Source organism: Echeneis naucrates, chromosome 12 (genome assembly GCF_900963305.1).
Source record: "Echeneis naucrates chromosome 12, fEcheNa1.1, whole genome shotgun sequence".
Taxonomy (NCBI): domain Eukaryota; kingdom Metazoa; phylum Chordata; class Actinopteri; order Carangiformes; family Echeneidae; genus Echeneis; species Echeneis naucrates.
In genome coordinates this window covers 18,314,217-18,329,430 of record NC_042522.1, presented here as the reverse complement: position 1 = coordinate 18,329,430, position 15,214 = coordinate 18,314,217, and the positions used below count along the sequence as shown (strand labels likewise).

Below are 15,214 nucleotides of genomic sequence, written 5' to 3'. Positions count from 1 at the left end.
GTGATGGAAGTCAAACAATCCAAACCAACAGAGGGGCAAACTAAAAAAAAAAAAAAAAAGAAAGAAAGAAAGAATGTTATTTCTGTAAAGTCCTCATCCAATCAACTGATCCCCAAAAACATCAGGAGCTTCAGTTCATGTTCACCTCAAGAAGCTGCTGATCTCCTGGATTTTAACGCACAACTGTCTGCGGAGGTTTTACTCAGACCGGACCTGTCAGGCCCAGAAACCTGAGGCCAAAGACCTGGTCAGAGTTTGACCCAACCAGGCAGTGGTGGTGTGATAGTGCGGGGACTATGTTTTTGGCCCAGAGTGAGCCCTTTCATATCAATCTTGGCCGATCAGAGTATTATTAGTGAGCTCCTGATGGCTTCCAGCAGGACAATGCTCCGTGTCATAAAAAAAATTATCTCAAACTGCTTTCGTGAAGTGAACTTCCATCATCTCCCCACTCTCTAGAACTGAATCCAGGAGAGAAAACCTTTGTGATGCGGTACAACAGGAGATCAGCTCATGTCAAGATGAGACAGTATCTCCAGGAGAACCCTCCAACATCTGAATGAATGAATCCACACTAAGAAGAATCAAGGCTGATGGGGCACAAACACCAGACTGCATCAATAAGGTTTCTTAATATATTACTGTCTGAGGGTCTATCTCCTCCTTTTCACTATCATAGGACAGAACAAGAGCAAAAAAAGAAGAAGAAAAGAAATCAATAGGACTGTGCGTTTGAGTAAGATCGATAACGTGGGTTTACTTCAAAGTGACACTTCTCAACAAATCTATGTTCCCACTCCATTGCAAAGTAACCTGCATTCCTCATGACTCTGAGAATATCAGCCATTCAACAAAAGAAAGACATAGCAGCTGTACTCATTCAGTGCCAGACAAAGACAACAGCTATACTGAGAGAACTGCAGGTAATTGCTGCCAACCAGCAAAAAGGGAACAAAGCCAATTTTTTTCCTTGTTGCCTTTGGCTGATATGGTGTCTTGAAAGATTATTGTGTACCATTTTGTAACAGCTGGATTAAGCGCAAATTGTAGGTTAATAGAAAACTGAGCTTTTAATTTGTAAAAAAAAAAACAAAAAACATATGTTAAAAATGCCCTGATGCCACTGCACTAATGGGCTTTATCTTTGATAACGGCCTCTATAAGCAGATCAGGTATGGATCATTAAGTCATAGTGGGCAACCAACACAGGTTTTAGTACCACAGAATTTCCTGACATGGTTTGAGAGAAGACAGTCGTGTCTGGGGATGTTCACAGGAGCTATATGCAGAATTTGCTCTTGCTGCACAACCAACTTTAGCATCACCAGCTGTTTACTCACCAGTTGGGAGTTCAACGTTGCCTCCATTTCTATCAGTTCCCTTCCTCTGTTAGACCAGTTAGCCCGCCTCGTTGCTTCCTGATACAGAGTCACTGTAGTTTTCTGTCTGTCCTGAAGAAGCTGCTCAGAGGACATGATAACCTTTTCTTTCCTTAGACAAGTAAATTGGACTGAAACACTTTGCAAGACTGGCACCTAAACAACTATGCTAACATGCTAAGGTTAGCTGTCTAACAAAAGGAAAAGACATATTGATCTGAGCAGGAAAAAAAAAAAGATCAGTGCATCACTACAATTATCATGCTAAACAGCAGACAGATTTAGAAAGTACATTCTTAACAGGTTTATTAAAGATGAATCATTGTGTAAAAAGTTGCACTTTAAATACAGACATTTAAATTTTTCAGTAAAAAAAAAAAAAAAAAAGTTTTTCCTGATGTTACATGGCAACTAGACAAAAAGCTTTACTCACTTACTGTAAGCAGAACACGAATGAGGAGACACCCAGGACTTTACATAATTTCTAAACACTGAAGGATGGGTTTAACTAAGTCTGGGATTGATATCATTTAGTTTTTCCAGATTTCTGTGGCTCTTTACAGATTTCACTGTGAACCAAATAGTCCCTTTAAACACCTGGTCACACTGACATCTGTGGATCGACCAAAGTAATTTGGAAAATGGTCAGTGATTTCTGTTCAACCAACCCTTTGAAACAGAGAAATAAATTAAAGCTATATTTACGAACGGTCTCACATTGGCCTGAGCCTCATGTGGAGTTTATCTGAGAGGAGGAACTACTGCTGCCGGAGCTCTTGGTCTTCTGTCCCCTGGTGGCGCTGGACTGCCGCTGCACCCGCTGGCTGGAGGCCTCCCTGCTTTTCTCGCCGTGGCCGGCTCCAGCTTTACTGCGCACTGCTGAATGAAAAAATATCAGAGGCCCGTGAAAGGATGTCACAGATGTGGAGCTAGTATGACTGTCACTTCACACGTTCCAGGCAGAATTGCACTTCGAGGAAAAAAAAAAAAAAAAAAAACGAGGAGAAGATGGATGATGAAAAAGATGCATTTTACATGATATGAAAGGAAATGGCTCCAATTTTCTTACCTTTTATTAGCTGTGCATCAACACTGGACACTTGACTTCAACATGAACAATAATGTGACCAGAAAGTTCTTTGAGCAACTGTGAGCTGTGGAGGACTTGGACCTTGGTAGGATTTTACTCATCTATCGACATAAAGTAAAATACATAAATGTGGAACTATCCACTGTAACTGCTTTACTGCAGCAAACACATGATGTAGAAATGAGCTTTTGTGTTTTGAGAGTAAACATTAAATAAGAATTCTGACTCAAACATTACTTACACTTTCTAGCCACTTTAAAAATGGGCAAAAGAATGAAAATGAAAATGTCCACTTATGTACCGCACAATAAACTGCACAATCATGCATTTACACAACTCCCACTCAGTGCAGTTCCGAAATGGGGGAAAGCACAGAATGTAGTTTTGTCCCAATCCTTTTTCATATTAGCAGCAAACCGACATGACCGTTATGTTTATGAGAGAAAAAAAAAAGGCAAGCAGGTGGACAGATGGAGGTGGAGGACAGTGCAGAGGAGGGGACCTTGAGCGTGAGGAGAGCTAGAGTCCTGAGGACCGTAGACCACAATCTTTGTGCTGACCCTTGTGGCTCTGGGGCCAGATGCTGAGGGAGCTGCTGCAGGAGGTTTAGGGCTCTTTCCAGAGACCAAAGAGTCCTCTTCTTCAGGAAGCAAGGACAGGAAAAAAATTGAATTCATGGGGGATAGAAACGAAATTAGAAAACGCTGTCAAGTGCACAGAGTGAAGATCAACTTGGCTTTCTGCCGTATAACCCTGGTCTTCAGTTCACCTCCATTTAAGTGGAAAAGCTCATTATGTGGTAAACCGAAGGGGGAATTTAGTTAATGAGAGGGATAAGTTGATACTGAGTGCAGGGCAAGTTCCTCTGCTACAGTATGTACAGCACTGAAGAGGAAGAATCACAAAGAAAACTGAAATGTACAAAAAAAACAAAAAAAAACCCAACCAAACAAAAAAAAACCCAGCTTCTATGTAAAACAGCTGATTTATTTATATCACTTTTAACATCGGGGGATATATTTGGTCCATTTGTAGCCACTAAACAGTTTGTCTGTAGCTCGTTTCATCATTTGTCCTACTTGGAATTACAAATAAGCAAATAGTTTTTCCTACTTGCTTATATATACAGTCTTAATAGTATGAAATGGATGCTGAATTTGATATGTTAGACAATGGAAGTGAGCAGTTGTTACACAGGTTTCCAGAGACATTTCTTTTATGCATATGTATAAAATGTACCATGACAAATAATCCACCTGACTCTAAAATCATCTAAATTAAGCTCCAGGTAGGATCCTTGACATGGTATGTGACAAGATTAATTGGCTTTTTGAGCTAAACACGATGGTCACAATTCCACAGATGTCTTCACTGTTTCTCTGAGTACTGTGATAACAAAATATGTGATAAATCATTTTATTTTGGAGTTTACTATCTGGATACCATTGTGTTTTGTTTAGTTTTTTTTTTTATATATAAATTTCAAATCCAGAGGATTTGTAAGTTTGCATTTTCTTGCCTTTTAAATGAGAAGATGGGTGAAAGTCCACATGTTGAGAGATAATCATTCAGGAGAGAAGTATTTGTACATCTGCATAGATCAGGGCGTAACTTGTACCAGCTTCTACCTGAGCAGAGGTGTAATCGGCCACAGTAGGCAGGGGTAAAGACACTGTAACACTGACCTCTGGGCTCTGTCGGTGCTGCGGCGACGCTCGTGGTGTGGGCAGCAGCCGACGACTCTCCTGTGCAGCTTTCGGCCACCCTCTGACCTGCACACATCGCCTTCAGAGTCTGGAAGACTGCTTGGGGAGCCACGTTCATCTTCAGCAGGTCCACGATGATCCTAAGGAGGACAAGAGAAGAAGAAAAGAGTGGTTTCCTCCGCCGTTGGCTCCTCCACGTACACCAGTCAGGGCTAGAGCTCACTTACTTGAAGACCTCTTGGTCAACAGTGATGCCTGCAGCCTGGGTCAGCTCAAACAGCTCAGCCTCCTCAGCACTGAGGACTTTTTTCTTCTTGATAGCATATTTCTGCACGTTGGATGTGACCACCAACGCTGGGGAGTCTGGGGCGGAGGGCAACGTTTGTTGTGGTTGCTGAGCCATGAGTGACGAACACCTGAGAGCAGGTACACGTTTGGAATCAATAAGGGCTAAATCATCCTCATAGCAGTAACACGAACCTGCACAAACGAAGCTGTAATGCTAACCAGGGGTGAAAGAACGCGAGGAAGTTATCTCCACCTGCTCTGTAGATGTTACTAAACAGACCCTGAACTATTAAAGCAAACAAACTATTGTTTAACTTAGATAAAACACGATAACAAGCCGTAAAATACCTCCAGTTCAACCTGCAGCGACGAGTATCAACTCCTGCCCGAGCCAAGGGAGACGCGCCAAGGATACGTCATCAATGTGAGACATTATTATGGGATTTGTAGTCAATGGTGATCGGACAGTTCAAAATTTCTTTTTTTTTTTTCTTAGATAAGAAGACACAGCGATGAAGACAACAAAATATTATTTTTTTCATTTTACTATTACATATATTAAGTATTTTTTTTTCTTATAGATTGATATTGATTGGCTATATAATTTAATGCACTTTATTTGGTGTTGTTCTCCGCTAGTTGTAAAATAAAGTAGAACTAAATTATCTACTCTAATTTCTCTGGGGTTTTTATTTTGTTGTTAATTTGTGTGTTTATTGAATTGTTTTAATTAGCCGTTGCCATAACAATCCCCTGATCTTTCCTGGGATAGAAAGCTGGACGCGACTTGTCTGCGCTTGCGTGTTAAAAAGTACGCTTCCGAAACACCATCGTTTTTCACTAAACTCCCGTCGAACTATCCGTGTCAGTGCAACTTTCTAAAGCAGACGACACTGATTAATAAAAGTAAGTTTTATTTATTCCGATGACGGCGGGCTGGCAAAAAAATAAAAGTAAAAACAAAAATAAACCCGTCAACGTTTGCTGAATTTGCGTGATAAGCGAAACCCGGAAGTCGTCGGGGGATTGTCCTCTCGCAGCTGCTCGTCCGTGCCGGGGAAGAGTAATGGCGGCCGCTGCAGGAATAAACAAGCAGGGGGCCGGAGCTACGATGGAGCCCTGCATCCGACACGGCAGGGGAGCGAGTGGGAGCACGGTGAAGGTGGGAAGGCTACAGGATGTTCGCTTGTTTTTGTGAACGCTGTTGTTGTTGTTTTCCTTTATGGGGTCGACTGCAGGCTGCCTTCGTGGCTTCTGATTTTTTTTTTTGGCAAATGCTGCTGCGTTGGCGTTGATGGTTGTTGATGCCAAACACTTCCGACCTGAGCCTTGATTTTTATTTATTGTTATCATTACTTTAATGCATCGTAAGAATATTAGCCTGCTGCTCAGGATTTGAACCTGCAGAAAGTGCCGGTGGATCTCCATCGTTAGCTAGCGTCTGCACAGCTAGCTTCACTGCAGCTCCTCTTGAGCAACCTGATCGGTTTTAAAAGTCCCTGCTCGGTGTGGCTGCAAGTTCGAGTCCTCTTCTCTGGAAACAGATACGTGCTGTTTGTGAAAAAATAAAAAGTCAAAGACTGATGCGGCCATCTGAGGCAAAGATGAGTCAAGGTGACTTCAGGAGTATTAGATCTGTTTTCAACAACAGAAAACCAGCCTCACTCATCAGTTTTGAAATCAATAGCAGCTATTAAATGTCTCTTTCCTCTTATTGTAGAGTTGTCCTTGCAGCAGTGGAAGACACACAACACAAACACACACAGATATATATGCATATGCAGGGGTTTCTGGAGATTGACCTATCTGTGTATTCATTTCCAGGTCCTGGAGTGCGGTGTGTGTGAGGACGTCTTCTCTCTCCAAGGGGACAAGGTGCCCCGTCTTTTGCTCTGTGGTCACACAGTGTGCCACGACTGTCTCACCCGGTTGCCCCTGCATGGCAGAGCGGTCCGCTGCCCCTTTGACAGACAGGTCACTGAGCTTGGTGAGGAGGACGCACTATTTCTCACACTATAGCAGCCCAATAAACCCACAACATTGCAAAGGTTGTTGCAATGTCGTGGTGAAAAGTCAAAGGTTTCTCTGTATAAATCACACGGTAAATTAGCATTTGTGGTGCAGTGGGTTCAGAATGGACAGCACAGAGCTTAGGTCTGACATGTCTCCCAGTTGGAGAGTTTGGAAGGTTTTTTTAGTGTGTCTTTCTATGACTCTTCCTCCTACAGAATCTGTGTGGGATTAAAGCAGCAAGGCACAAAAACAATCTGAGAACTGAGAGAGAACCTTAGAACAACATTAAGGAATCTGCATCTTCCTCTTCTCACCATTGTTCATTTTTATTTAAAAAACAAAGTGTTTGTTTACATTGATTTCACATCTGTTAAGGGGACTCTGGAGTTTGGGGTCTGAAGAAGAATTTTGCTCTGCTTGAACTCTTGGAGCGACTCCAGAATGGAGCCACCAACCAGTCGGGAATGGCGGAGGACGCTCTGAAAGGCATGGGAGAAGTAAGGAAGCTGCCATTCCACTTCTTGTTTTGCTTCAGGCTCTAAAAAGTGACCCTCACAAATGTTTCATCTCTCAACTCTGCTTTTCAGTGCATAATACGATGTGATGAGGACGAGAGCCACACGGCGTCCATGTACTGCACCGTGTGTGCCACCCACCTGTGTGCTGACTGCTCCCAGCTCACCCACTCCACCCGCACTCTGGCAAAACACCGCCGGGTGCCGCTAGCAGATAAGCCACATGAGAAGACCCTGTGCCCGCAGCATCAGGTCCACGCCATCGAGTTCGTCTGCCTGGAGGAGGCCTGTCAGTCTGGGCCTCTCATGTGCTGTGTGTGTAAGGAGTACGGCAAACACCAGGGACATAAGGTAGTTAAAAACATGCTGTGGTAACCAATCTAACATTAGATATCCAAAGAGACAGCCTAACATATTCCTCGCCTTTCTTTTCAGCACGCTGTTCTCGAGACTGAAGCAAATCAGATCCGTGCCTCCATTTTGGACATGGCCCACTGTATCCGTACCTTCACAGACGAGGTGTCCGAGTATTCCCGGAAGCTGGTCGGCATCGTGCAGCAAATAGAAGGTGGAGAGCAGATAGTGGAGGATGGAGTCGGCATGGCGCACACCGAACATGTAAGATCTGATGAAGGGCCTCTTTCTAACGCACAGATGATCATGTTTTCCTTCCAAGCGTTAACTTGTCCTCCGTGCGTCCGTCAGGTTCCCGGCACAGCAGAGAGCGCGCGCTCCTGTGTCCGGGCCTACTTCGCCGACCTCCACGAGACCCTGTGCCGGCAGGAGGAGATGGCGCTGAGTGTGGTGGATGCTCACGTCAGGGAGAGGCTGATCTGGCTGAGGCAGCAGCAGGAGGACATGACCATCCTGCTTTCTCAGGTGTCCACAGCCTGCCTGCACTGTGAGAAGACACTTCAGCAGGTAGGAAGCGTCAATAAGAAATACACACACAGAGAATGATCTGCGTTTTTATCCAAGTATCGAATCTCCTGGTCCATTATAGCTCCAAAATAAAACAAAATATTGTCTCATCAAATTTTGTTCTTTTGTAAAACTACTGGAATACTTCCATTAATGAATACCTTAATATTAAAGTAAGATTTAATGTCAGCTTTGTTGTGTTCTGCAGACTCTAATGATCCTGAAACAATCTAATATATTTATTTCATCCCTTGTTCTTTCATTTTATCTTTTGCTGTGTGCTGTTGCGTGCCATTGCGTACGTTTAAAGGTGTGAGATACTCAGTTATTATGATTTCAATATGTGATATGATTGCATTTGGAATGAATAATGAAAATAATGATGCACTTTTGTGTTTTGTGCAACAGTTTTGATTTTAAGAAAGTGCTTTGTCTCTGGTGTAGGATGACTGCAGAGTTGTGCTGGCAAAGCAGGAGATCAGCTGTTTGCTGGAGACCCTTCAGAAGCAGCAGCATCAGTTCACCGAGCTGGCTGATCACATTCAACTCGACGCTGGCATCCCCGTCACCTTCACCAAGGTAAGTGCTGCCCCAGCTGCATCGATCTGGGCTAGAGTTCGAACCCATTACCGTCAAACAACCCCCTCAACGTGTGCTGTTTTCAGGACAACCGGGTCCACATCGGTCCAAAGATGGAGATCCGCGTCGTGACCTTGGGGCTTGATGGAGCTGGAAAGACGACCATCCTCTTCAAGTTGAAACAAGACGAGTTCATGCAACCCATCCCAACTATTGGTCAGCACATTTACATTCATCAGGAGTACCAGGTCATTTATCAGTAAATGTGAAAAATATTCTACCCAGGAAATATAGAAAATGTTTTTTTTTGTTTTTTTACCTTTCTCTAAGGTTTCAATGTGGAGACAGTTGAATATAAGAACTTGAAATTCACCATTTGGGATGTGGGTGGAAAACATAAGCTCAGACCGCTCTGGAAGCACTACTATCTGAACACACAAGGTACCAACTCCGCCAAAGCTGATACTGCTTTATACTGTCTGAATATGACTGCAGCGTCTAAAGGGTAAAATGGGTTGTTTGTGTGTGTGCAGCCGTGGTGTTTGTGATTGATAGCTGCCACAGAGACAGGCTGATGGAGGCTCACAGTGAACTGGCCAAACTCCTGACGGAGAAGGAGCTGAGGGACGCTTTACTGCTCATCTTTGCAAACAAGCAGGTACTGTGCTGACGCAGTGGGGACACACACAGGCAGTCTTGTAGTGAATTCCTGTACACCATGTCCTTTTTTCCCCGAGCTCTAATGTCTGCTTTGCAGGATGTTCCCGGCGCCGTCTCTGTGGAGGAGATGACGGAGCTGCTAAGCCTCCACAAGCTGTGCTGTGGGCGGAGCTGGCACATCCAGGGCTGCGACGCCCGCAGCGGGATGGGCCTCCACGAAGGCTTGGATTGGCTCTCCAGACAGCTGGTGGCTGCTGGTGTCCTGGACGTGGCCTAAATGACTGTCTGACTGTCGGCTTTAAAAACAGAACAAAAACAGAAAAAACAAAACCCCCAGCCTCTGAGCTCTCCTCACCGGTTCTCTTATGACTTCCAAGCATTAAAATCTGAGACAATACCGCGGCTTCAAGCCTTCTCTCATCTTTCCCTGTTTGTGCACAGCTGTGGGCAGACAAACCACAAATGTAAATACTCTCTCAAGGCTCATTTAATGGGAACACAGTAAATAATAAGCATCTTGAAGTCTGTCCTACTGCTTTAAGACAACGAATTCCCACCCCGCTTCACTCCCCCGGCAGCTTCCACAGTCTATCACTTCAGTTTTTCTTCATTTTAACCCTTTCAAGCAACCCCGTTGTTGATCTGGTATCTATAACTACCCAACTTAAATGTTGGAAATGCTCCTTGTACCCTGGCAGAGTGAACTGTTTCTGTATTTTCTAGCTCACGTGACCGTAATTAGGACTGAATGTGGAGTCGTCCGCATCATCAGTGTTTTTTTGAGTCAGTGGATTTCAGATAATCCTGAATTAACCACAGCGTCCCTCTTTAGTTCAGTTCCATACATCTGCTGGTGGGTGATGCGGGACGTTCACTACAGTTGTAATAAACCCAGAGGATGTCCAGTGGTGAACTGTTCAGATTGAGGCTGAGCTCTCACTCGGGCTGACATAAAGCAATACAGGCTGATGTTTTGTGGGGTCTTTTAAATTATGTGTGCAAGTTTAAGGTTTTGTTTTTTTGTTTTTTTTTTTAAGTGTATGAACCTATTTAATGCCACAGCTGGTCTTGAAATGGCGCACCAGTAGAGTTTTGGTTTGAATGTTGTGTTTACTGTTACAGGATAAAGTGTTTACTGAATTTATTTATGAGCGGGGAACGAGGGTGTGTGAGGGGGAATCAGTTTTTATGCACCGATTCTGCCTCTGTTTGTGGAGCCTCACGTGACAAAAGCACTCGTTTGCTGCCTCATTGCCAGGCTTCGTTTGGAAGTAAATGAACTAATCTGCTGTTTCTTAATAGAGACTAAGTAAAAAAAAAACAAAAAAAGTAACTATTCCTATTTGAACATCTCACACTACACCTGTTTATCTGTCTGGAATCCATATAAGGTGGTACACCTTTAATCTACAGCCTTTAGTCATGCAATGTGAAATATTAAACCCAACACTGACACTCTTACTCTTGAGGAACCATCATTTTGAGTTTCATTTAATCTTTATTCATTGCTATGTAATGTTTACTACTTGTACCTATGTATAAAAATACAAATAAAAAAATGCACGTGTGAAAAGCTTTTCCACTTGGTTTGTGAAAACATTTCCGTTTGTTTTTGAAACATAGAAGCACAATGCGCATCGAAACCTTTGTTATCGGTGGACTTGATAATGGCTTTTGTAAGTTATTCATAATGTGATGCTGTAAAATAAAATGATGAATTTGACCCGATTTGTCTGGCTGGCAGTTTTGTCTTGGACACTGATTTCTGTTGCTTTGGAGGATAAACAAATAGAACTAAATTCCTACTACAGCCACACTCCTTTAAAAAGGTCCATCTCACATTTTTCCTGTTTTTTTTTTTTTTTTTTTAAATTGATAAGATATTTCTGAAGTTAAACCTTTCAGGCTTCTCTCCAAAGCTCCTATCAGATCAGTTGACCAATCAGAAGACAGTATCTGAGTTCCTCTTCGGATTGGCCCAAGTAAACAGAACAAAACCCGATTTATAATCAAAAAAGACATTGAGCTGCACTCATGTACATTACGGGGCTTTTAATTACTTGATGCGGTAAAAAAAAAAAAAAAAAAAAGAGAAAGATGTACGATCATTTTATGGTGATGTTGATAATGTTGATGTCTTCGTACGGCTTGTCGGTCTTGGGGTTCACTTTGATGTTGGAGATCCTCTGGACCACCTCCATGCCCTTCGTACACCTTCCAAACACCGTGTGCTTGTTGTCAAGCCAAGGCTGCGGAGGAGAGAACAGCAGCGCATGCAGTGAGAGGGGAGCGGTAACATCGTTACCTTTGTCAGAATGTCTTCTGACATTCAATCTCACTGTAGGTGTCAGCTACAGCTGTGTTCGTACAAAGAGGGAGGCAGCGGTGGGGGCACAGCTACAGCTTATTAAGCTGATTTTCGTCCCTTTTGGGGGTAAAACTAGGGAATCATGACAGGTGTAGTTTTACATTTTGAGAATGAGGCTCCTATCTTGTCAAATTTCTGACGAAATAAAAAGGGTGCAACTAATAATTCCTTCAACTGCACATGGTGTTTTTTGAAACAAGCCAACTGTTTTCCTGTTTCTACACTTCCTTTGAGTCTTCAAAAGGAAGCTGTCTGAGCAGATTTACCAAACACCATTTCAAGGATCTATTCAAACCTGCAGCAGATTAACAGAGTGCATGTTTGACAGGAAGCATTTGTTGTAAAACTTACAGTCGGTACAACAGTGACAAAAAACTGTGAGCCGTTGGTGCCGGCGCCTGCGTTCGCCATACTGAGTGTGTACGGGCGGTCGTGCCTCAGTGTGGCATGGAACTCGTCCTCAAACTCTCCACCCCAGATGCTCTCTCCACCCATACCCGTGCCTGTGGGGTCTCCTGTCTGAATCATGAAGCCCTGTGACCGAGAGACACAAAGATTTAGACACAGCAGACGGGATCAGATGTCAGATGGGCGGTTAAGGAAACTCACCTTGATCACTCTGTGGAACAAGTGCCCGTTGTAATAGCCATTCCTACTGTGGACGCAGAAATTCTCCACAGTTTTTGGGCATCTAAACACAAAAAAGCAAATACCTGTTCATATCTAGAGAAAACAGGACGTCTGAACAAAGCCAAAAGGTCCACGCTGGAAAACCTACTCTACAGGGAAGAGCTTGATGTGAATGTCTCCCATGGTGGTGTGGATGATGGCGCTGTCAGACACCCTCTTAGGGCCCTCAGCCTGTGTCGCAGCCATCACTTCTTCCTTGGAAGGTTTCTCATTAAAGATGTCTCTGTCTGAGTCTGCGCTCTTCGTGTCCTCTGGTTCTCTTTTTGTGAACTTCGGGAAGCGAAATCAGATGCATCAACAAAAGAACTAACAAGGAAAGCTGAAGCTTTATCATCTTGAGCTGAACGTTGTGAGATCTCACCATGTAGAAGCGGTTCTTCTTAAATGCCGTGCAGAATATGGTGGGGTCGGGCTCCACGTTTCCTAAGGCAGGATTATCAGATGCCTTCATCTCCACAGTGGGAGCCACTTGCATGGTCTTTGCTATTCCCTGGAACAAACTCAGCTGGATCACACGGATGTTCTCCAGCTTCCCAAGGATGCGCACACATCTGGACAAAAAGTGTGTGAGTGAGGAAAGTCACCAGCTCAGAAGCTTCTACCACTTATATGAAAAACAAAAAACAAAAACATAAAGCCATCATCTACTAATCAGACCACGATGTGTCAGCAAACCCTGTAGAAAATCATTTCCTCATCTTCACATAAACGTACCTGTTGGTTTCCACATTGATGACCTTGATACCCAGCATAGTTCCATAGAGCACAAAGTGGCCAGTCTCGTCAAAGATGATGTTTGTCAGTCTGATGCCATCCACCTTCTCCAGCTCTCTCTCCACAGCCATTCTCCTTCCAAACTCCATGTCAGGCAGCTGCTGCCTCATCTGCTGCAACTCTGTGAACATCTAACACACAAGGCAGATAAAGTAACTGCATGAATTCACCACACCATTATATATTCAGGCCAAAAGATGCAAGAACTTACCGTTAACGACTCATCGAACACTCTCATCAGTTTCCCAGTTAGGAATCGAAAGATCCTGACTTTCCTGTCAGAGGCAATGGTGGCCATTTTTTTCCCATCGGGAGAAAATGCAAGGCTTGTGGGATAAGTTTTGTGTTTTGCAAATTCATACAGGTCTGTGTCTGTTTTGTATTCCCAATCCATGTGTTTGGGGAATTTGAATTCACTTGGGAGGCCAGTCCAGTATTCCAGCATTCCCACTTTGTCAGCAGAAACAATGACTCTGTATTTGGGATTCAGGCGGATTTGGGACAGTGGTGAGGAGTGCATTTTGTCAAAGACATGAAGGGGCTTGTTGTCTCCCCGTCCATCATAGACGAAGATCTTCCCTGTGGATTTTTCCGAGCAGGCCACTGTGGAAATTGCATCTCCGGGATTGTAGATCCACTCACACTGGCCTGGTAGATAGCTACAGAGAGAAAATTAAAAATGTTCATGTTCACATATTACACCCAATGTAACTGTAGACTGTAACTGTAATGGAGACTCACCCCAACTTCAGCATATTGATCATGTCAAAGTTGACGACATCAAATACTTTCATGGCCTGATCGTCACCAACTGAACAGAAAAGGGCTCCTTCAGCACTGACTGCAATGCTTTCAATCACACCTGCAGAAAATGCAAGTAATTACCAAAGCATACATGTTACACCTTCCAAACTGCAGGTTACACAGTGTAACCTGCAATCAAGTAGATGGTTGAAAAGAGACTGATCAGTGATTTCATACCAAGATGACTTCGAAAGTGTTTAACAAACTCTATCCCTTCATCCTCTTTCTTCTTCCAGAACTTGACATGGCCATCCTGACTGGCTGTGAGGACGAAGTCAGTCCTGAGCAGCAGGAAAATTTAACTTGATGACTTACAAAGAAGGATGTGCATGAGTTTAAGGTGGACAGGGCCTTGACATAAAATGTCTACAATATAAACAATTTATAATAATGTGAAAATTACACCAGTTACAACCGATCATTGATCCAACGTTTCTCCAGTTCCTACCACACAGAACATCAACCCAATAACACTAATAAATGAGATTTGTATCTTACACACACTTACTGTGTACATTGAGAAGCTGGTCAGAAGTCATTATCATTTAGAGACACCAGGAAACTATGAGGCATGATGTAAGGCTTTGTGTTTAAACTAAGCAGTAATACAAAACGATCGGCTGCAGCATTCTCATGAGACCTCTGTGTGCATTTTTAACACGGGACTCTCTGTAAGTCTTCCACCACCAAGCTAATGCTGGACTTCACTTACTTGGTAGTGACTAAATGTGTTAAAACGTCTCTGTGCATGTAGCTCCGTTCGTACATCGCAGCTGAAGGCAGGTTGTCCAGGTAAACACGCTCATATTCCAAAACTGAGACAAACAAAACAAAAACAAAAACAGCCCAAAAGTTAGCGGGAGTCTGGTTAGCATTAATTAGCTCCGTTTAGCTGGAGGCGCGCATTCACTAAATATTAGCGACGTAATTCAACGCCAGAAACAGACCTTTCCTTTTCTTGGCCTTCGTGGCTTCGTTGGGCATCGGCCCGACCCATTCATCATCCTCTTCGTTTCCACCTCCATCCTGATTTTCATCTGCTTTTCGTTTTAACTCCACATCGTTTTCTCGCTCCGCCATCGCTGCCGACTCTTAAGCGCTGTCCCTTCCCGGTTCCCGTACTTCCGCCCTCAATGTGGACTCTTCAATTCTTTATCAAAATTACATTTCCTCTGCAATGTGCGTTTGTAATTTTTTAAAAAAGAAAAAAATGTTTTTGAAATAACTTAGTTCTTTCTATCCCTCCTGTTTTTTTAAATCTGATTTTATTTAGCTGTGTTGGAACCAAAATAATTAGCTTAACTGTTTCTGACGGTTGGTTACCACGGAACATTTGGGTCGAACCAAAAGTCGATTTTAGGGGAGTTTGCAATTTTCCTTGTTTTTTTTTTCAGCAAGTAGCTCATTTATAAATTGATATTCCTGTT

At 43.3% G+C, this 15,214-nt stretch overlaps 3 protein-coding genes across 5 annotated transcripts; 1 reads left to right on the top strand and 2 right to left on the bottom strand.

The window, feature by feature from the left end:
- Positions 1-1,652: 1,652 nt before the first annotated feature.
- mzt2b (mitotic spindle organizing protein 2B) lies at positions 1,653-4,867 on the bottom strand. 2 transcript variants are annotated; one of them, XM_029516090.1, is made up of 5 exons: positions 4,812-4,867; positions 4,403-4,591; positions 4,155-4,315; positions 2,972-3,109; positions 1,653-2,255 (listed from the first exon to the last, which is right to left on the bottom strand). In XM_029516090.1, exons 2-5 carry the CDS (start codon positions 4,576-4,578, stop codon positions 2,110-2,112), a joined length of 621 nt encoding a protein of 206 aa, XP_029371950.1. In that variant the 5' UTR covers positions 4,579-4,591; positions 4,812-4,867; the 3' UTR covers positions 1,653-2,109. The 2 variants fall into 2 exon arrangements, with proteins under 2 accessions (XP_029371950.1, XP_029371951.1); XM_029516091.1 differs by lacking the exon at positions 2,972-3,109 and having other exon boundaries at positions 1,654-2,255.
- A 634-nt stretch (positions 4,868-5,501) lies between these two features.
- Positions 5,502-10,872, top strand: trim23 (tripartite motif containing 23). 2 transcript variants are annotated; one of them, XM_029515032.1, is made up of 11 exons: positions 5,502-5,625; positions 6,288-6,450; positions 6,852-6,973; positions 7,064-7,342; positions 7,427-7,609; positions 7,697-7,912; positions 8,357-8,491; positions 8,578-8,707; positions 8,822-8,932; positions 9,025-9,149; positions 9,249-10,872. In XM_029515032.1, exons 1-11 carry the CDS (start codon positions 5,530-5,532, stop codon positions 9,426-9,428), a joined length of 1,740 nt encoding a protein of 579 aa, XP_029370892.1. In that variant the 5' UTR covers positions 5,502-5,529; the 3' UTR covers positions 9,429-10,872. The 2 variants fall into 2 exon arrangements, with proteins under 2 accessions (XP_029370892.1, XP_029370893.1); XM_029515033.1 differs by lacking the exons at positions 5,502-5,625; positions 6,288-6,450; positions 6,852-6,973 and having other exon boundaries at positions 7,080-7,187; positions 7,259-7,342.
- A 109-nt stretch (positions 10,873-10,981) lies between these two features.
- Positions 10,982-14,898, bottom strand: ppwd1 (peptidylprolyl isomerase domain and WD repeat containing 1). The gene is made up of 11 exons (XM_029515031.1): positions 14,735-14,898; positions 14,500-14,602; positions 13,965-14,068; positions 13,725-13,845; positions 13,195-13,642; positions 12,924-13,114; positions 12,571-12,760; positions 12,298-12,479; positions 12,129-12,210; positions 11,871-12,053; positions 10,982-11,400 (listed from the first exon to the last, which is right to left on the bottom strand). Exons 1-11 carry the CDS (start codon positions 14,865-14,867, stop codon positions 11,257-11,259), a joined length of 1,881 nt encoding a protein of 626 aa, XP_029370891.1. The 5' UTR covers positions 14,868-14,898; the 3' UTR covers positions 10,982-11,256.
- Positions 14,899-15,214: the final 316 nt, after the last annotated feature.

Coding starts and splice junctions, on each gene's coding strand:
- ppwd1 (XM_029515031.1), bottom strand. CDS start 14,867: ATGGCGGAGCGAGAAAACGATGTGGAGTTAAAACGAAAAGCAGATGAA. Junction 12,480..12,570: donor AGAAGAACCGCTTCTACATG/GTGAGATCTCAC, acceptor CGCTTCCCGAAG/TTCACAAAAAGAGAACCAGA. Junction 12,054..12,128: donor TGTTCCACAGAGTGATCAAG/GTGAGTTTCCTT, acceptor TCTCGGTCACAG/GGCTTCATGATTCAGACAGG.
- mzt2b (XM_029516090.1), bottom strand. CDS start 4,578: ATGGCTCAGCAACCACAACAAACGTTGCCCTCCGCCCCAGACTCCCCA. Junction 3,110..4,154: donor AGCACCGACAGAGCCCAGAG/GTCAGTGTTACA, acceptor TGCTTCCTGAAG/AAGAGGACTCTTTGGTCTCT. Junction 2,256..2,971: donor TAGCTCTCCTCACGCTCAAG/GTCCCCTCCTCT, acceptor TTCATTCAGCAG/TGCGCAGTAAAGCTGGAGCC.
- trim23 (XM_029515032.1), top strand. CDS start 5,530: ATGGCGGCCGCTGCAGGAATAAACAAGCAGGGGGCCGGAGCTACGATG. Junction 6,451..6,851: donor CAGACAGGTCACTGAGCTTG/GTGAGGAGGACG, acceptor ACATCTGTTAAG/GGGACTCTGGAGTTTGGGGT. Junction 8,933..9,024: donor CTACTATCTGAACACACAAG/GTACCAACTCCG, acceptor GTGTGTGTGCAG/CCGTGGTGTTTGTGATTGAT.